This window comes from Babylonia areolata, chromosome 10 (assembly GCF_041734735.1).
Source record: "Babylonia areolata isolate BAREFJ2019XMU chromosome 10, ASM4173473v1, whole genome shotgun sequence".
NCBI lineage: Eukaryota > Metazoa > Mollusca > Gastropoda > Neogastropoda > Buccinidae > Babylonia > Babylonia areolata.
The window spans coordinates 14,738,375-14,760,638 of record NC_134885.1 but is presented as its reverse complement, the minus strand read 5'-3'; the positions used below and the strand labels follow the sequence as shown (position 1 = coordinate 14,760,638).

At 39.8% G+C, this 22,264-nt stretch overlaps 1 protein-coding gene across 1 annotated transcript in view; it reads left to right on the top strand.

Moving 5' to 3' along the window:
- Nucleotides 1–21,423, top strand: part of LOC143286665 (cell surface hyaluronidase CEMIP2-like) — a 104,366-nt gene extending 82,943 nt beyond the window's left edge. Inside the window, 3 exon segments of the mRNA XM_076594301.1 lie at nucleotides 13,560–13,613; nucleotides 18,440–18,560; nucleotides 21,237–21,423. Coding sequence (XP_076450416.1) covers nucleotides 13,560–13,613; nucleotides 18,440–18,560; nucleotides 21,237–21,423 — 362 coding nt within the window.
- Nucleotides 21,424–22,264: the final 841 nt, after the last annotated feature.

The following is a 22,264-nucleotide window of genomic DNA, read 5'->3' as shown; positions in this document are numbered from 1 at the left end:
AAGTGAAAAACATAATGGAAGTAAGATTGAAATGGTTCCAGATTAGAATGTCATGGTATATTGGTTACAAACAAAATGCTAAAAAATGGGTATAACAAATAGCGACATGTGCAATTTCTGTAAAAAAAAAAAAATAAAAAAAAGAAACAGACACAATTCAACACTACTTATGGCACTGTACATTTACTCCGCACTTTTTTTTTTAGGGTGGGGGGGGGGGGGGAGGGAGGGGGGAGTTTTAGAGAATGTCTTGAAGAAAAAGTGTGAAAATTGTGCAAATGTAAAGTTGAATATAGAGTAAGTATTATCTAGAAATGATGTTATTACAAAAAAAACAGATGAAATATTTGACTATATCATTCTAGTGACGAAACATTTCATTTTTAAATGCAGAATAGATAAAATCAAACCATGTATAAAGCACTTCCTGACAGACTTAAGAAACATATATAAAACCGAAAAATATATACACTCGATGGAAATTATGTCCATAGCTTTTTGTAGAAAATGGTACCCATACATAAAAATGATTGAAGGCAACGAGGAGGAGAAAAGACAACCACGGATGTAACGCTTGTTCTTTTACTTATTTTTTAAATTTTCTTTTCTTTACTTTTTTATGCAGTGCAGATGACTTTTTTATTTGTGTTTTTTTTCCTGTATAAAAACAATGTTGTGTTCGTTGTTTTCCTGATTTATAGTTTAGATAATACATGATGACAAATAATATTATCAATAATTACAAATATTATTTTTGTATGTCTGTCTGTCTGCATGCCTGTCTGTCTGTCTGTCTGTCTGTCTGTCTGTCTGTATGTATGTATGTATGTATGTATGTATTAAATGTTAAACTCGAATAAAATGTTTATTCTTTTTCTTTTTTTTAATGTAGCTATTGATCGGCGAGGCAGATGTTGGTGGGTCATTCAGTCTGCACAGTTTAGAATGAAAGAACGCACTCCGATCGACCGATCAACGTATCGTTATTTTTACCGAATGTCCGGATTGATTATCGTGTAGGTTTATATTACGCCCGAAACCACGTTTGGCGATTTGTTACGATTTATTGAAGCCGAAACGTAGTGATTTAGACCGGGGAAGTTTTAAACTTTGACAGACCCATTTTACTATCGTAAAACAAGGCAGTGCAATCAGTGTGAAGTGCTTCGTTTCCAGCACAAAATCTTTGGTTCGACAAACACCACCCCTATCTCTCCCTCACAACCTCCACCCCTGTCGTTTTCGGTGTTGTAGGTATACAGCAGGAATCACACGAGAACCATGAAGGCTGGCCTCTTTTGGATGCTTTTTGCTTGATACCGCAAAAAGGATGTTTCAAAGATGATCTTTTGAAAGATCTGATGGTGTAGGATGACGTCATTTTCAAGCAGTTTGTTCCAAAAGGAAAAACAATGTCGAAAATAAACCTGGTCAAACGATGAAGAAATGAATGTTTTCGCTACTTTTTTCTTTACTTTTCTTTCTTTGTTGTTGTTGTTCTTGTGTGTGGATATTTCTGTTTATTAACATATACAGAAGAAAAACAAACAAACAAACAAACAAAAAGCAAATAAGTGAATAGAAAAAGGGACACATAGCCATACAAACAGTGAATGCTCCTCAATGACTGTGGACCCGTTCAAAAGGATCTGCACTGATAAATAAGTCAATAATTAAATTGATAAATCATCAATAACTCCGGGATATACCTGCACAAAATATGCTGGAATTTCAATCAGAGTTCATCATTACTTTCAAAACAGAATACAATTTTGATATCTAATGAAATAACTGCTTGTTCCGAACCCTACTACAGTAAAGCTGTCCATCCTTATAATTATTAATGAGATTCATGTTTCAAAGATACCGGTGTATGGGAACCATTTCCTCTGGAATTCGAGGTTATTCATTTGAAGATAATTAATATATTTTTCAAACTTGTACTGTTCACTTAATTTTTTTTCTGAGACATTTGTATATTTGGTTTTCTTTTGTTTAGTCTGCGCTTATGTATATTAAAAAAACAAAACCTTCCCATGTAGAATGATTAAGTCCAATACTTCATCGGTTGCAACGATTCCGTTTGTACCAAATAGAATCAGATCAATGTCAAACAATAATCTGTTAATATGTGTACATTTTTTACTTCCCAAAAGGATTGAGCGTAACAACTGTATAGGTAGTGTTCAATTGCATCTTTCTCATTGTCACAGAAATTGCACCTGTCGCTCTCTGCAATACCCATTTTTTTAAAAATATGCTGTTATTCACCAAGATTCTGTAATATATTTTTGTTACTTCCCAGTCCGTCTGTATATCTAATTTTTGATCCCAGTTTACAAACGGTTTTATTGACTCACTTGGGTAAACAAAGTGAGTCTATGTTTTAACCCGGTGTTCGGTTGAGTGTGTGTGTGTGTGTGTGTGTGTGTGTGTGTGTGTGTGTCCGTGGTAAACTTTAACATTGCCATTTTCTCCGTAAATACTTTGTCAGCTGACACCAAATTAGGCATAAAAATAGGAAAAATTCAGTTCTTTCCAGTCATCTTGTTTAAAACAATATTGCACCTCTGGGATGGGCACAAAAAAATAAAAAATGAAGCCTAATTATATGCAAACTGCATATACTGTTATATTTATATTTTTTGTATTCTCTAAACGTGGCACTTTGATCTGATATTCTGACACAACAACAAGAGCAGTCATTATTATCATTTTTTGTTCAAACAGGAACTTGTTTTGCTAAGCATGGAAGTTTTATTTATTTTGCAAATGTTTTGGTGCAGATAGTAAAAAAGAGAAATTACTCTGTAATTAATGCTAGGGGACTTAATTTGCTTTAAACTGATCTTTCGCATCTTAAACATTGCATTTTGAAATTATACTGAATACATAAAAAGCTTGTGTGTTTTACTCTCAGTGTACAGGGCTTTCACTATGTTCATTAGCCCAAGTGGTCTTTTTCCGAAAATACTAAAATCAATACGACGAGTGGACTTTACGGATCTGTTGGCTGAGCCCTGAAGGTCATGGGCAAAAATCAATTGCGTACACATATTTATACACATTCAAAGCGCGTGCTCATATTCTTCGCGAACGCGAACGCGAACGACACCATTTTGTTTCAAGTTGTTGACCTGCCCGTTCAGTCCTATATTCAATGGACAATACACGATAACATGTGATGGAAAGTTGAAGAAGGAGACCGTTAAATATTTATTCAGAGAAAGATTTGTGAACGCCTCATCACTTACTGGATTATGCCCCAAACTGCCATAAAAATATCCACAGAATCAGTCGGAATTCACAGTTAAAAATTGTAAACCATGCGAGTTAATACCCTTGAACTGATCACGATGAAACGAAAAAATTTCCAGTCTTGACTTTTCTCAAAATGAAGTCCTTTTCACTTCTTACGACGTTTAGAAGTACTTGTACTTGGCTCTACATGTTATTAGTTTAACAAAATACTAAATTTTCATATCAACTTTAAAGCTATAAAACTAGAATGAACATAAAAGAGAAATTGAATCGACCGTGTCGTACTACATTCCCGGCGGGTGTAACTAAACTTGTACATCTATCTAGATCTAGTGAAAACGGCTAAATGTTGCAGTGTGATTGCCGTGATAGCCATTAAAAAGAATTGCCCTTAAAGATTTTTTGAATGCCCAAGATACAGCAGAATAATATAATTTAAACAGCGTTCTCACTGCGAATACCGCAAATGATTTATCGACCTTTAAAAAAAGTATGTTCAAATGTTAAATTTTAGAACGTCAGTTAAGGAGCCACGATAGTGTAATGGATAAGGCAGTTTCTTCTCACCCGAACACGCGGGGTTCGAATCTGGTTAGGACTTTTTTTTTTTCCTTTTTTTTTAACGCGAAGCTTTATAATAACAAATACAGAACACATTTTAACAATTAGATTTTTTTTTTAAAGTGTATCACAAGTGAGTCTTGAAGGCCTTGCCTCTCTTGTTTCAAATATTTCTGTTTCCTCAAGTAAAATGTTGTAATATGTTCTAGATCCTTTTCTCACACTGAGTAACAACTGTACTGCTTTTGTAAAAGAGTCACTGTTATTGTCAGATATCTTTATGCTGTTTTTCTTTTGACTCTAACTGATTTAAGGCAATTTATGTATTAAAAAAAGGGGGAAAAAAAGAAGTGCATTGATCCTGAATTTGTCTAACAATTCTCCATAAGTTTAGAACTTCCCATTGCTATTCACAAGATTTTTCTCTAAAATAATATTGTTGTACACCTATGTCCTTTGATTGACAACATTCGGATTAATCTTGAATTTATCATTATGAAATATCGGTTCAGCTAATAATTCATTACCACCAGCCACCGTGGCGAAGTGGTTAGCGTCGCGGACTGACGGCTGGGAGGACGCGGATTCGAATCCCAGCGGAGGTGGGTTTTTCGGCCCGTGGCCGGCTCCTACCCAGAGATGAGTGTGCTGTAGGCTTAAATGGGGAGACTGGGACCACACAGTGGAGTGTCATCCACTTCAAGGATGCTTCTTTAGGTGTGTTGCTCTAATTACCTGACCAACACTGCAAGTGTCTGTATCTCTTGGGCCTGGTTAACGCCGGGATATCATTATGACAGGAAGCGTAGAGTACAGCCTTGTTACGCAGTCCCAAACCAAAATGGACCTCCATAGCAGTATCGTTATCGTCATCCTCCTCCTCCTTCATCATCATCAGTGTAAACAAAACAGTCTTAAAGACTGTGGCCTTTCATGCCCTGCTCTCATGGTGACCTTAGTTTCGATACCCCTCCACTTCTGTGCTTGGGGTGAGTCCTGTCAATGTCGGCAGATTCATGGGGTGGCTGTTGTTTGAGTGACGTGGTGGCGGTCTCCACTCTGGGAGGGACGCTCACTCAGTCTGGCTCCGTGATTAAGCCATTATTGTCGTTAGTAGAGGGCTTAGTAGGTGGTGTCCAAAGTACGTTAAATCAGAACAGGCACCACTGAACACCACCGAAGTGACTCAGCAGCAGTGCAGGGTCTCCTCTGGTGTGTGGCCTCCTGGCGACCTAACATCGATGGTTCCCTGCAGAATGCCGACGTGGAACTGTGACAGACGAATCCGGATGTGGCCGTGTATGGCGGAATCTAAATGAGCGGCGTGGAAGTAATGCTACTGAAACGGTGCAGATGATGGGGCAGCACAAAAAAACAACAACAAAAAAACCAACAAAAAACTCATTTTTTAAATTGACTTTTTGCAAAATTTGTATATGCTGAAAAAAAACATATTTCCAAAATGCGTTGAATTTGCTCTTCTCAGACAATTTCGGACCAAATTTATGGAGATCATTTACGTCGGGGTTTAGAGTTCGCATAATCTCCATCCACTTTGGGGTCCCTTTAATTATCTTTCTGATCCACGCTACTTTTAATGCATTTATGTATACTTTTATGTTTGGAATTCCTATTCTCCCTTTCTCAGTATTATGAACAGAATATTTTCTTTTAATTTTGTCAGTTTTTTTCTCCCATACAGATTCATAACACATTTTTTGTGATTTTTTATATGACTGTCTGGTGGGTTTGGAAGTAGAATCCAAAGGTATATTAATTTTGATAGGATTAATGATTTGAGTACAGCAACTCTTCCCGCAGGAGTGATGGTTCTTTGTGACCATATTCTAAAATAGGTTTTTAATTTCAAGGTACTTATCTTCTGAATTTATTTCTGTAACTTGTGAAAGATCGTTTGTAAACCAGAGTCCAAGTATTTTAAATCTTCTTGGTTTCCATTCCATGTTTTTGCGAATTGAAATTTTGACTGTAGAGGTTTTTTTTGGTTTTTTTGGTTTTGTTTTGTTTTGTTTTGTTTTTGTTTTGTTTTGTTTTGCAGACTTACCACACATTTAACGGTTTTTTTTCGTAATTCAGTATCAGTCCACATATATCATCAAATTCGTTAAGGATTTCAAATCGTTTTTCGTGTGAATTTCTATTTTCTTCTAAAGTAAACGTCGTGTATCATAACCTTCTAAAGTAAATGTCGTGTAATCATCAAATCAATTTATCTTAAATTCTGTGTCTGCTATCCTCACACCTTTTATATCTTTATCTTCTCTTATCATATTTGCTAATATTTCAGCACATAATGCAAACAGGTACGGAGATATTGGGTCTCCTTGACGACAGCCTCTTTCTATTGCAAAACTTGTGGATGATTTTTCATTTACAATTACATATGCTTTTATGTCTTTATAAAATGCAGAGATCCATTTGCAAACGCTTTCTCCAAAACCAAATTCTTTCAAAAATTTATTGATATATGTCCAGCTAATTGAATCAAATGCTTTTTTCAAAATCAACCGTCACTAATAGGCCAGGGTTTTTTTTCTTCTAAATAATATAACTTGTCATATGTAGTTCTAATACTGTCTTCAATATACCTGCCTGATACAAATCCTGACTGATCTTCGTTAATTATTTTTGGTAAAACTGATTTTATACGGTTTGCAATACAACTTGATCCATTTTTATAAACCACATTTAAGAGAGTTATGGGCCTCCAATTTTTCAGGTATTCTTTGGGTTTTTCTCATTTTGGTAAACATATTATTAACCCTTCCTTTTGAGTAACTGACATTTCACCTTTCATGAAACCTTAATTCCATGAACTACAAAACCTAACTGTTTAAAAAAAAAGAAAAAAAAAAGAAAGAAAATTAGTTGTCATTACCTTTTTCTTTTGACTGCACATTACAGTAAATATGTAATCAATGCCTATTTATTTTCCTTCCTAATACAAAATGGGTATGCTTCATTTGAAAATTGCATAAGTATCCTTCTCCGTTCTATCGTTCATATAAAGACTTGTATCAACGTATGGATTCCATCAACCTTTTGTTATGAAGATGACTATCATACGTCTTTTATGTCAAGCTTGAAGGTAGTTTCGGCTGTTAATAGGCTGTTGTGAGGAGTCACGTGACGGCAGTGGCAGTAACCATTCCCATTTACATGTGCTATCTGACAGAGAAACGCTACCTTGTGCATAGCAATGTCCTCATCCTTCTTCATATCGTGTTTTTAACATCCAGCAGTCAAGACAAGGAAAACAAAGAAATCGACATGATAACACGAAATGACTAATGCAAATACTGGAACATAGACATGATGCACCAACAAACTTACATACATGAATGTACATAAACATACACACCCCGAATAATCACACACATGACTTGCATACAGAATTACTCTCTCTCTCTCTCTCTCTCTCTCTCTCTCTCTCTGTGTGTCTCTCTCTAATAATAATAATAATAACAATAATAATAATAATGATAATAATAATAATTAATAACTTTTCTATGGTGCGATATCCAGTACTAATGCTGCGCAAAGCGTCTTACATTATCGAGCCAGATATAAACATAACATAAAACATTACAACAGCTCAATCCAATGCGTTCACAGAATGAATAAAAAAGCATGATCCACCAAACAATAAAAATATCAAGTAAATAATGCTTAGATTAAAAAGAAATACATTCCTTAAAAACACACATTTTTTAGACACACACATACATACGCGCGAACACTCACACTCGCACTCGCACGCACACACACACACACATACACACACACACACACACACACACACACACACACACACACACACACACATGCACGCGCGCGCGCGCGCTCGCCCAGACACATTATATATCAACTGCACTAAAACAGGATTACGTGAGTATAAATATCTCTAGCATAAAACTCCATGTGGCGAACAGACTTTGGACTATCCATCGTGCTGAGTACAGAAATGTTTGCGGAAAAGGTGCGTTTCCAGATCTGGCTTGAAGGTCTGGAGATCAGGAGCATTTCTGAGTGACGATGGCAAATAATTCCAAATTTGGGGTTCATGAGCCCTAAAAGACCTTTCCTTAACAGTTCACAGCTGGATCTTAGCGTTCTACATGGTTCGTACGGTTCCAGCACAGAGGAGAGATACGGGGGAAGGGATTCATCAAAATGTCGGAAGGCAAGTGTCGCTTGTTTATAGTGAATGCGCGACTCTATAGGAAGCCAGTGTACCTTATGCAAAAAAGGTGTTTCATGATCATCTTTCTTTTTTTGCTAGGACAAGTCGTGCAGCATTGTTATGTACTTTCTGTAGTCTAATAAGAGAGGAAGATGGTAAACCTGCTAAGGTAGAATTGCAGTAATCTAGTCTGGACAGGACAAAAGAGGAAACCAACTGAGCCATGTTTTTCTCCGTTAAGTATGGTCTGTCTGAGGCTAGTCTGCGAAGATGAAAATTGCATGAGCGACACAGGGATGAAATGTGGTCAGCCATGGTCAAGGTCTGATCAGTATGTACACCTAGGTATTTAGCTGATGTTTGAAATGTAACTTTTTTATTTCATTGAGATGAGCTCGGTCTCATTCAGCGAAGAGCTCGGTTTTCTCTCCGTTAGGTTTTAGCTTGTTTCTGTCCATCCACACCTTTACATCAGCCACACAGGCTTCCGTCTCATTAATGACTGTTTTGAAGTCAGATGATGGAGCGGCTTTTTGCAACTCAGTGTCATCAGCATACTTATGGTAATCAAGTGAATGGTTTTTGATGATGTCAGACAAAGGCTGAGTATATAAAGCGAATAAAATAGGTCCCAGCACCGATCCCTGAGGGACACCAGCTACAAGAGGGGTAACCTTAGAAGTGGTATGATTTACTTTAACGCAGAGCTGACGGTTTGAAAGATATGATGAAAACCATTTTAAAGCAGTAGATCGAATGCCAAAGGTTAGACGGTTGATGAGAATTTGGTAGTCATTTGTATCAAATATTGCTGACAGATCTAGGAATGCCACTAAGGATACAAGTTTTTTGTCTGTATTTGTGAAAAGACTGTCTGTAACAGAGAGAAGAGCTGTTTCTGTGCTGTGTTGTTGTTTTTCGATCGGCTGATAAATTTCGAGCAGACCATTTTTCTCTAGATGTTCCTGTAAGTGCTGTAACACAACTTTCTCAATAATTTTAGAAATGAATGACAGATTAGACACAGGTCGATAGTTCTTTAGTTGATTCGAGTCCAGATTGTGCTTTTTCAAAAGTGGGGTGACAATAGCCAATTTGAGAGATTCATCAACAGTGCGTGACTCCAGAGAGAGGTTTACAATACTGGTGATCAAGGGGAGAAGATCATCTAGACATATCTTTAAAATGTTAGATGGTAATGAATCCAAATCACAGTTTTTATTTGGAGAATAAAGAATGAAATCTCTTATAGTCTTTTCAGAAATTGTTCTAAAACATGTCATTAAACCCCCTTTAAATTCATCAAACTTATTCTCTGGTTTTACTGCCAAAATAGCTTTAATTTTAGGCTCTGGTAGTATAAAAATGTTAATAAATCATCATCCTCTGTTGGAAAAGCATCCACTTCATGTCGGATGTTAGCGATTTTATCGGTAAAATATGTACAAAAAGCATCAGGAACATCCTGAGGAGGAATGTCTTTTGGCAGTAACAGTTCTTTGCTTTTGCTAGTCAGTTGGTTTGAAACAGCATATAGCTGTTTGGACGTGGAACACTGGCAGATGGAAACACTAAAGTGTTGACGTTTTGCGGTGGTCTGCATAGCGTTCAATGTGTTGCTCTCTTTGACATGTATATCACGGAAGACTGTCAATTTGTTGGAGCGCCAGACGTGCTCAGCATGTCGTTCCCGACGCTTGGCGGCCCTCAGTTCATCGGTCATCCAGGGAGCAGAGGGACAGTCAGTAACAAGGCGAGTGGAGAGAGGAGCATGCATGTCCAGTATCTGACGGAGGCCGGTGTTGAAGGGAGATGTGTTTGAATGATTTTCCTGCACAAGGGATTTGATGTCAGCATGCAAAAGATCAACATTAATCATTTTGGTGTTTCGCGATATTACAAGGCGTTTTTCTCGTTTGAGGGATGTTGTAAAATGACTGCCATGTGGTCAGCACGGGCAAAGTCCATAACCATGTTTGTGGGTGGGTTCACTTATTAGTTGTTTTTATCCGTGGTCGTGGAGCAGAGTACGCAAACGTAAGATGTCAGAATTGTTGGTCTGTTCATAATGAAAGTTAAAATCACCTATTAAAACTAAGTCCCCTGCATCTAAGGTGTACTTATCTAAGAGAAAATTCGGTGATAAAATCCTGGATACTACTTTTATTATGTCGACTTGGTGGAGGTCTATATACACATATAACATGGCACACATAGTTACTGCTCTCGAACTTCAATGCTACGCCCTCAAATGATGTGTTGTCGAGGGTTTTGAACGTCCAGACATTTTGTATATGGCTCCTCATTATAGCTGCTATACCACCCCCTTTTCTAACTTGTCTGGGGAACGATTTCGATTTGTATATCTGCGGTGCTAGCTGTTCCATGAATGATTCGTCCCCCTCTTTATACAGCCATGTTTCAGTTAACATAACAACATCAAAAACATTGTCAACAATTACATCGTGAATAGAAGATGCCTTCTGTCGACATGACTGAACATTGACACACATAAGTTTCAGATGTGACGGGTTGAAAGGTGTCTCACCTTTTTTTGCCTCTTGTGTGATTTGGGTTCAGAACTGTTTGCACTGCTTTGAATGACGTGTATCACTTTCCTTTTCCGTGCCCCTCCCCGACGAGATGGGTTTTTTTTTTTTTTTTTTTTTTTGGGGGGGGGGGTTTGGTTTTGTTTTTTTGTGTGTTTTTTTTCGGGGGAGGTTGTCACCAATGTTTAAGTCCTTAGCCTTCGCTGGCTGTCGCTTTTGACTACACACGGAAGCTCATGTGGGTCGTCCACGACCCATACTGCTGTCGCTTTTGACTACACACGGAAGCTCATGTGGGTCGTCCACGACCCATACCTTTCACCTTCACCTATCCCGTAGTCTTGTGGACCGTTGGGGCGCCACAGGTGATCTGGCAACCAGCATCTCTTCCTCTGTCTACCTCTCCTTCTTCCCCCTTGCACTGTGCCCTGCAGGAATGTCTTGGCAAGCCCTGATGATCTCGTGACATGGCCATGCCATTTGAGCTTGCGTCTCTTGACCAAGGTCAGCAGGTCTTCGTAGGGCCCAATGACTTGCCTGATTCTGTTTCGAACTTCTTCGTTCGTGATATGATCTTTGTAGGAGATGCCCAGAGTCTTCGAAAGCATCTCATCTCAGTGGACTGTATTCTCTTTTCTATTTCAGCTATTAAGGTCCACGATTCACACCCATACAAGAGTATTGATGTTACCAGGGTACGCATCAGTCTGATCTTTGAGCCGAGTGCAGTGTTCCGGTCGTTCCAGATGTACCTCAGTTTTGTGAGTGCTGCTGTCGCCTGTGCAATCCTGGAGAGTACTTCGGGTTTGGATCCCTCATTTGTCACAATTGCTCCCAGGTATTTAAAGTTGTGGACAGTTTCTAGCTTCTGACGATCCACTCTTATGTCAGTGCTGATGCCATTGGTGTTGTTGGTCATCAGTTTGGTCTTCTTTGCACTGATCTGCATGCCATAGGCTCTAGAGGTTTTATCAAGGTGGTCCATGCAGCTTTATGGGCCACCATGAGGTTGTATAACATCAATGCCAACCTGACCCGAGTGATACAGAACCTCTACGACAAAGCCACCAGCGCAGTCTACTTCAACAGTAACATAGGGGACTGGTTCAGAACCACAGTCGGAGTGAGGCAAAGCTGTTTGCTCTCACCAACTCTCTTCAACATCATCCTGGAAAGAATCATGACTGATGCACTTGAAGACCACAAAGGAACAGTCAACATCGGAGGCAGAGCAGTCACCAACTTACGTTTCGCCGACGATATTGATGGCCCATACCTTTAAAGAGACAAAAACCTTAATATTCCTCCAAAGCTTGTGTGGGTCGTGCACGACCCATACTTTGTAAAGAGACAAAACCCTGTATATTCCTCCAAAGCTTATAACAAAATATAGAAAAGGAAAACATATCGCAACAACTGATTACACACACAAGCTCTCGCACACACACACACAGACTCACACAAACACATACACTCAGAAGAAACACATGCTCACGCATTCACACACACACACACACACACACACACACACACACAACTGATCACACACACAAACGCAAAACACCACAGGCACATACATACAAACCCTACTTATGCACACAGAGATAGAGAGAGAGAGAGAGACTGAGACACAGAGAGAGACTGAGACAGAGAGAGAGACAAACAGACAGACAGCGAGGCACAGAGATAGAGAGATGACTCATAGCATCCTATACACGCACAATCAAAGATATTCAGTCACACAGGTACATGCTGTTAGAGAAAGGGATGGAAGGGGGTTATGGCTGAAGACAGGCGAAAGGGACGGGGCGGGGAGGGGGGGGGGGGTAGTTGGAGATTAGTGGGGTAGTGAGGCTGTTGAAAGTAAAACTACTTTATTGTCCTTCACTAATTGCAAATTAAACCTTCTGAAATCACTATTAAAAAAGGTATGGGTCATGCATGACCCACACGAGCTTTCGAGGGGTGACCACGTTTTTTCCTCTTTAAAAAGCATGGGTCATACACGACCCACACAAGTGTCCGTGTGTAGTTAAAATGCCACCTTTAATTACTCATTAACTAATTAATGATTTTTTTTCATTTTTTGAAAAAAGTTGGCCTTTTAGGTGTAGGAAGCATTTCTGAAATTTCGTAGAAAAATATTAAGAATTGGCATAGGTATTTGCGTTTTTGTACCCTTCTGGGTCGTGTACGACCCACGATAGCCAGCGAAGGTTAAGACGTGGTATCACAGTGTGTGTGTACTGATCCAACGCAAGCAGCTGATATCGAGAATACTTGCATGGCGAGGCGCGTGCAGTATTGATGTTTACCACTGAACACTCTGCTTGTTGGCCATACTCCAGCAATGGCAGACGGTGATTAATATTCGACGCCCACAGTAAAAATGTCCAAACAAACAGTTTGAAGGCACATGGAGCGGTATAAAACAACCACGTAAAAGACGAGTCCATCGTGAATCAGTCTGTAAAAAAACTGACTTGATTAAAAAGACAGGGACAAAACAATCGACTAACAATCGAGAGAGCTAGTCCGCACTCAATTATATATATACATATATGTATACATATATGTGGAAATATATATACATATATATATATATATATATATATATATGTGTGTGTGTGTGTGTGTGTTTGTTTGTATGTGTGTGTGTGTGTGTGTGTGTGTGTGTGTGTGTGTGTGTGTGTGTGTGTGTGTGTGTGCATACATGCATATATCAACACAGATTATAATTGTATGATGATAATAATAGTTGTTGCAGTAGCAGTGGTAGTAGTAGATGGGGCAGTAATAGCAGTAGTAATAGTTGTTGCTGCTGCTATTTGTTGTTGCGGCCGCTATTTTTTGTAATATGAATGACCAATGAATGAGGGAAGGATGAATATTATGATGCTATGGTGATAACAATAATGTGCATGAGAAAGATGGTGATATATATGATCACCACTGCACCCTCAGTGTTTTGTGTTGTCACACAGGAAAAGAAGCCGATACCAACGACCCCAAGCTGCCCTGGAATCAAATCATCAAAGGTAAAGAAAGCATCACTCAAGTCACACCTCATTTCGCCAAACTACCACACAAATATACCAGCACAATCAACTGACTGCATGAAGTGCAGTAATCTCTGTGTTATACTGCATCTGGTGCTGGCTGAGTTTTGGGGGTACTCTGTCTGGATTTCTTCTACTGACAAGATTCCATTATAATTAACTGATATCAAACCCCACTGGTTTTTTATGCTTTGGAGATAAGGGTTTGGTTTTGTACCGTATCAAAGTTTTATTTTTCCAGCGTATTTGGTCATGACATTTTTTTTATTCGTTGGATTTCTAATTCAGTGTTCACCAATGATCAGGAATCGACGCCCCGTTTCCATTGGGAATGGCACTTTACTCCAATATTCCTCACTCAACCCACGTGTGAATGGGGTAACTGACTAGGGTCAGGGGCAGGATAAAACGGTTGGAGGAGAGGATCGGGCCCTGTGTTGGTGTGCCATGACCAACGCCCTCGTTGGCCGTAAAAGGCTTTGGGACCTTAAGCATCAAAAGAAACGTCTGAAGTAAATTAAAACAGTGTTTGAACCATGATGGCAAAAAACAATGTCGATGTTTGTGGACAGGGGTACGGTTCAGTAAACTGGGACAACGTGGATTTCTTGGAACACCAGGAGTTGAGTGTTTCCTGCAAAAAGACCGATGAGCTCACTGGAAGTAAGTCCACATCTCTGTCTGTCTGTCTGCATTCATCTGTCTTTGTCTGTCTGCCCTTGTCTCCGAGTCTCCTCCTCTCTGTCTTTTGATCTCTGTCTCTCTCTGTTTATCTCCATCCGTTTCTCTCTGTGTGTACTATATATACATATTTCTGCATACATATTAACATATAATTAGTGATGATGATGATGATTATGATAATCCCAACTGGACATTTATCAGCGCTTTCCTAATTGCACAAAGCGCTTTACAATCCACACACACACACGCATACGAAACACACTCAGTCTTCAACTCACAATCATGCACAATAAACATATATATGCGCATACAAACTCGTACGTACAATACAAACATCCATCATCCATCCATCCATACATACATACATACATCCATACATACATACATTCGACGCACACGCAGCGTTTCAAATATATCTACACAATCAACTATTTCCATGTATGAGAGAGGGTCTAGCGGAAATGCTGCTGGAAGAGGAAAGTCTTGAGGTTAGATTTAAAGGAAGGCAGTGAGGGGCTGTGACGGACGTGGTGAGGCAAAGAGTTCCATATTTGAACAGCAGATGATGAAAAGGCTCGACCACCGTGCTGCTCTCTTTTGTATTTTGAGACTCGGAAAGTTCTATCATCGGCAAGAGCGACGAGAACGGGAAGGTACATAGATTTGAAAGATGTCAGAGAGGTATGAGGGTGCAGTTCCAGATATGACATGGTAGAAGAGACAGGCAGCTTTGTATTTGATTGTTTGCTGTATGGGTAACCAGTGTGACTCTTTTAGAAGGGGTATACAGTGTGCGGATCTTTTTGCTTTAAACACCAATTTAGCGGCGGAGTTTTGTACCTCCTGTAATGGTCTGAAGAGTTCTTTGCGGACAACCGATGACAAGAGAGTTGCAACAGTCTAATCTAGAGAGTATGCATGAACTAGTTAACTAGTGTTTCGGTTGCGTCGTGTGTGAAGCAGTGGCGTATGGAGTTCAAAGTAGGCTATTTGACATGTTTTGCTGATGTAATACTGCATGGAAAGATTTTTATCGACGAAAAAGCCAAGGTCACGGACATGATCAGAGAATGAGATTGAAAAGTTTACGAGATCGACAGTGGAAGGCAGAGAAGTGGCATCTGCTGATGGAGGAAGGAGTCTGAGGGCTTCAGTCTTATCATCGTTTAGTTTCAGTTTGTTTTCTGTCATCCAGTTTTTCACTACTGTGACACAGTCTTGGAGAGTTTGAATAAGATGTTCATAATATGGAGGGGAATCAGAATGTTTATTTGAGTATCATTAGCATACATTACATGACAGATGTAATAAGTGTCAATGAGAGGTGTGCGTGGAGTGGTGTAGAGTATGAAAAGCACTGAGCCCAGCACAAAGCCTTGGGGAACGCCGAAATTAAGAGTCGATTCAGAAGATCTATTTCCGTTTACAAGGACAATTTGCTTTCTGTCAGAGATATAAGATCGAAACCAGTTAAGGGCAGTGCTTGTAATGCCAAAAGTTTGATTCAAACGTGAAAGAAGAATATCGTGATCTATCGTATCGAAGGCTGCAGAAAGGTCCAAAAACAGAAGAACAGAAATTTTGTCTTGGTCTAGAGAATTCAGCAGATCATATACAATGCGTAGAAGAACGGTCTCTGTGCAGTGCCCAGGCCTGTAAGCAGACTGGTGATCACTGAGTAGTGAGTGAGAGGTCAAATGAGAGAAAAGTTGATGGAGCACGAGTCGTTCATGAAGTTTGGAGAGGTATGACAAGTTAGAGATGGGTCTGTACTTTTTCAAGTCGTTGGGGTCCAGGTTTGTTTTCTTCAGTTCAGGTTTCAGTATGTCTGTTTTAAATTCAGTAGGAAAGACACCAGAAATGAGAGATTCGTTCATATATATATATATATATATATATATATATATATATATATATATATATATATATGTGTGTGTGTGTGTGTGTGTGTGTGTGTATATATATATATATATATATATATATATATATATATATATATATATATATATATACGTGGGTAGTTCAAGAAGTTCTCAGCCTTACCCAGAAACAATGGCACTTACTGTAAAACACGTGCACACACACACACACACACACACACATATATATATATATATATATATATATATATATATATATATATATATATATACGTGGATAGATCAAAAAAGTTCTCAGCCTTACCCAGAAACAATGGCACATACTGTAAAACATGTGCCCATCCATACACTAGACTATCTTCAAAGGTTATTCACAATGTTACAAGTACTTGTTTGTGTTTGTTTCCATCTGAGGCTGTTTGAAAGTAGCTAAGGGTAGCGAAAAAGTTGATATGAACAAAAAGGAAGCCCGTGGGGCAATCAAGTATTTGCATAAAAAGGACATGACACCCAAGACCGTCCATGAAAACATGATACAGACACTTGGTGACGACCACCCTTCTTATTCAACAGTCAAGAATTGGGCACCTGACTTGAAGCGGGGCAGTTAGAGCACAGCAGATGACCCAAGGTCCGACCGTCACATATCATCAAGTGGGAGCCGTTCACCATATGGTCTTGGATGACAGGCGTTTGTCTACCGCACAAACAGCCAACACTTGGAGCATCAGCCATGGTTCAGTGCAGCTGGCTTTGACTGGCATCCTACAGATTAGTAAGCTGTTTGCAAGATGGGTGCCCAGAATGCTGACGCCAGATCAGATGCTGGCCAGATTGAAACTTCTGGCTCATTTCGGGGCCGACCCAGCAAATTTCTTTGGGAGAATTGTCAGTCAAGATGAAAAGTAAGCTCACCACTTTGATCTTGAATCAAAAATGCAAAGCAAGCAAAGGAAGCACCTTAGTTCTCCCCCTCCAAAGAAATTCAAACAGGTAAAATCTGTTGGAAAGGTCGTGACTTTTGTTTTCTGGGATTGCGAGGGAATCATAATGATATACTACCTGCAAATGGGTCACACCATCACAGGAGATTACTACGCCCCATAACTGCACCTTGTTAATGGAGACGTCAAAGAAAAAACTGTGGAAAGCCCCGAGAAGGGCCCATTTACTTCAGGCCGATGCACCAGTTCACACTGCGCAATGGATGAAGCTGCCAGTTGTTGCCCCATCCCCTCTCTATCTGACTTTTTCCTGTTTCCCAGACTGAAATACCATTTTCGTCGGCGCCGTTTTGGGATTGATTATGGCGTTATTCATGCCATTGAGGCATTTTTAGAGGAGCAAGATGCAACCATCATCAATGCCGGGATAGCAGTGCTTGACCACCACCAGACAGTGCATTGGAATCAGGGGAAACAAAACTGAAATATAGGAAAGAGTCAAGTTTCCCCATCCAAACTTTGTTGGTGAGACCGATGACATTATGATCCACCCTCGTAAATATATATATATATGTGTGTGTATGTGTCTGGTTTTATACATAAGCTGGATGTTTTTTGTTGTTTTGGGTGGGTTTTTTTAATATTGTGCAATACCTAATTAGTCTTACCATGCGCGTATGTGTGTGGATGTATCGTTTGTTTTAGTCTATCGTCAGTTACTGTGAGTTTTTATTTGACTTTTTTACGGTGTGCATATTCCTTTTATGTTGCTATTTACAACGAGTCTGATTGCACACGTTAATTTCCATGTGGATCAATGAAGTGGTTTTGAATTTGAATTAGCCTACATGAAAGAAAGTACGCTGCCCTTTGGATGTCCGAATTTCCTTTTCAGTATCATTGAAAGTTCCTGTTATCCCTTCTCCTTCTTTGCCAGTAAATCTGTTGTCCTTTTTTCTATTGCACCTGAAAGTTGAACAATTGTCCTTTCTGTAAGAAAAAAAGGTCGACCACGTATTTGATTTTTAAATCTTGGTCAGAAACAAAATACTCACTTTTTATATAATGTTGACCATCTCTACAGAGCCCTCCTGTCAGTCCGGCAATTTGCAGCCGGAAACAGTTGGAGGGTTTCTTAATTAAGCATAGCCTTTCCTGGATGAACTTGAGCAAACGTGAAGGTCACTAGTGGTCGATCATCACGGGTCCCTGTATCGCATGAGCGATGAAAACACGTATTGAACAATGAAAACACGTGTCACAGTTCACATAAAAATGTGTCCCGTTTTTTATGCAGGAACGGCGTCCAAGTACGTGGGTTGCTTTTTAGAAAGGACCAACAAGGTATCGCAGGACCTGAAGGAGAACGAAATGCTGCTCCTCGGCAGGACCATGACTGTGGACTTCTGCGTGGACAGGTAGGCTGTTAAACTGATAAATGAATACATGAGTAAGTACATAGATACTAAGATAATTATATATATATATATATATATATATATATATATATATATGAATACATACATTGATGAAATCATTCATTAATTAATAACGTCGTTGGTGAATTACTACAGGACTGAATAAACAGATAAATGAATAAATGAATAAATAATTGAATAGATATAGAGGAAATTCAATCATACATGTTTCAAACTATTATTCAGAGCGTGTCTCAGTATCTGAAAGAGGACGGCGTTGCCACGATTGTGTCTGCATTCAGGTCTGCATTTCGTTTTACAAAAAGCCACAGCCATACCCAGTTATATAATGTTGCTGTATGTGTTCTTTGTGGGATTTTATGTTTTTGTTTTTGTTTTTTTACGGGGTTGGGGGTTGGGGGTTGTCGTTATGTTGTTGTTGTTGTGTGTGTCTAATGTATCTTAACCTCGATTATTATTAGGATGGTATGATTTTGACTGCATGTCATGCATAATGTATTCTGAAAGCAAAACAGACTAGAAATGGAATTGAGGTTTGTAGACTCGCATGTGGAAGCGTAGTGAAAATATGTGATCAACCTGATTATGTTGTGTTTGCGTGTGGGGGGCGGGGCGGGGGCGTGGGGGTTGGGGGGTTGGAGTGGGCGGGGGATTATGTGGGTGGAGGGGTGTGGCTGATCATAAGCATCGGCAGAATGATAGATATCGGTATGCGATATTTGTAGCTGTCTTATTTATGAAGACGCTTCTCTCTCTCTCTCTCTCTCTCTCTCTCTCTCTCTCTCTCTCTCTCTCTCTCTCATCACAGTCTCTCCTGTTTCTCTCGATCAATGCAGATGGCGTTACTGGTGTATTCCAAACTTGGTTTCAATAAGATTGTTCAACAGTGGAACATACAGTCACTCTTTCAGCTGCAATTTAAAAACAAGTAGTCAATAATCGAAAATATTATTCTGTGTTTATTGATGTCAAGAAAATGTATGTAGCCTGCCTTTAATGAAAGGAAGATCCAGGCTTTCGAGAACAAATGCCTGAGGAAGCTCCTTCAAATTTCCTGGATCGAGCACAGGACCAATGAGCAGAATTGAGAACCTTACTGGACCTCAGGAACCTCTCCTTTCAACTGTGAAGAGACGCAAGCTGATATGGTTTGGGCACAACACTCGATACACCAGTCTGTCCAAAACAATCATGCAAGGCACCATCGAGGGCGGGAGAAGAAGAGGAAGACAGCGGAAGAACTGGCATGAGAACATCAAAGAATGGACCGGACTCCATACACGTGAGCTGCTGCCGGTGGCTGCTGACAGAGACAGATGGAGAAGGGAGGTTGCGTCTGCGGTCCTCAGGTTCCCCCCAACGACTACTCTGTAGTTATGGGCCTGAGGTGAGGTGAGGTGATTAAGAGGTATACTGTTCAGTTGTATAGAACTGTGTCCAACAATATTAAACCAGGAATGAGAAGCGCAGTTGGCCTGACAGATATCATGGCTTGCAAAAAAAGAAAGGAAAAAAAAAGGGGGGGGGGGGGAAGACACTGTGAAAAACTGGACAGAATAACGCAGGGAAATTTATGAACATCAGGCAAATGAATCCTGTAATCAGCAAGCACCCGATGAAGACCAAGATCAGTGTCAGCGGACAACTCCTGGAAATAGTGAAGTAGTTCAAGTACCTATACACCGTCATCAGTGAAGAAGGGTCCAAGATCAAATTACCAGCAAGAGCTGCGCAGACTGCAACAGCACAAGCAAGACTGGATGCCATATGGAGAGACAAGAACATCAACCCAGAACAAAGTTGATGCTCCAGCATGCACTGGTTCTCTCTGTTTTCTTAGCATTATGCATCTTCGTCCTGGACTCTCACAGTGTAAATGAAATGCTTCAGAAGTCTTCCTGGCATCTCCTACAAGGACAACATAGCACATGAATAAGTCAGAAAATCCACCAGAAGGACAAATTAAGATCTATAACTACGTGACAAGATGTGACGGGCAGACAGCGAAAGAAGTAAAATAGGCAGACATCACTGAGTGGACTGAGAGGAGCTTTGCCGAAACTCCGGCCCTATCACACGACCGACTGAAATGGAGAATGTTGGTGATGCGTTCAGCATTGCATCACCCCCACGACCAGTCCAGGTTTCGGGACCAGTGACAGTGACAAAAAAGGGGTGAGACAGGGAGATATAGGTTGTCAAATTTTGTTTTCTTTGTGTTATCAACAAAATAGCTTTAGAAATAATTGAGAATAGGAAACACGGTGTTATGTTTTCTCTAGAATTGAAGCGGATATCGTTTCATTGTTAGGAAGAATTGCTGATTTGCACATTCAGTTGAATTGTTTAGAACGACCAGACATCTTTAGTATGGAGTCTATAAATCACAAAGCAATATCATTGTTTCTTAGGAAAGAATATATTTTGCAATGCAGGACGGGTGGGTATCCAGTGATGAAGAAAGAACAGTTGTTAACAGTCATAAACACTTGGGTGTATAAGGTATTTACATCTCATCGAAGTTCAGTTTTTGTGTAGCGTGGGACGATTTAATACTCAGGGCTCAAAAAGCGGAATTGTGTTTCTTCAGGCCGTTATTTAGAAATGAAATGACCTGAATTAAGAAACAAAAACTTTTTGATACTATGTGTCCAGATGCTACCACCGCAATTACCTGTACGCCGGCCTGTCCAAGGGCGCCCGTTGCACGTGCAGCAATACGTTGCTGGACAGCGAGGCCTACTTGCTCGATGACAGTAAATGTAATACACCGTGCACGGGAAACACCGACCAGAACTGCGGCGGGGACCAGAAAATCCACGTCCGGACCACCGGCCGCTGAGTGGACACGGTGTTAAACCAACCAACCAGTCAGCCAGTAAATCACCAGGAAAAGGCACATTGGAAAATAAAAGATAATAATAATGATAATAATGAATCATTTTTACTTTGCGCATTTTTGCGTAATGCAACTCAGTGCGCCATACACACTCCACTCACACAGTTCATGTACATTTCAAGAAATAGATAACATATTGTTACTGATAGAAAACAAGAAACACAGATAAAGATTTGAAATTGCCTCACAGTTGCAATGGCTATCAGTTGAGAGACACATTTAGTGGGGGAAAACAAGCTATATGTCTTTTAATTAAGTAACATATTAAAAGATTCAGTTTGTTTATTGTATACGATTTGCTTATCATACACACCCTAGAAGTCAAGGGATACTTCTCCTAAATCTGAATAAGTATGGACTGTCCGGAGTAACGCCAACCCGGTACTCTTAGCTAGAAGGGTTGGGTGGGGGTGGAGCGGGGAGTGGCAGAGACAGTGTAGGGGTGTGTAGGGTGGTGAGGGGGGAGGTGGATTTTCGAACAAGGGCTGTTTACAAGGATGAATAAATCAAGCGCATGACTAGGTAAATGAATAAGTGAATCAATCAGTCAGTGAGTAATCAACGTTTGGAGAATGGAATGGAAATCAGACTCATTTGTCTTTTAAAGTCTGGATCACGACTTTCTGAAATCTGATACTGAAAAAGTAAATAAGTACTGTAAACCATGCACGGTCTTTGCACTCACCCCTTATTTGCACAAATTTCACACCAAAGTTTGGGGCGACGTTTACTGGCTACTGTCCCCTTGGCAGGAGCACAGCCCCTTTCTTAATTTGACCATGAA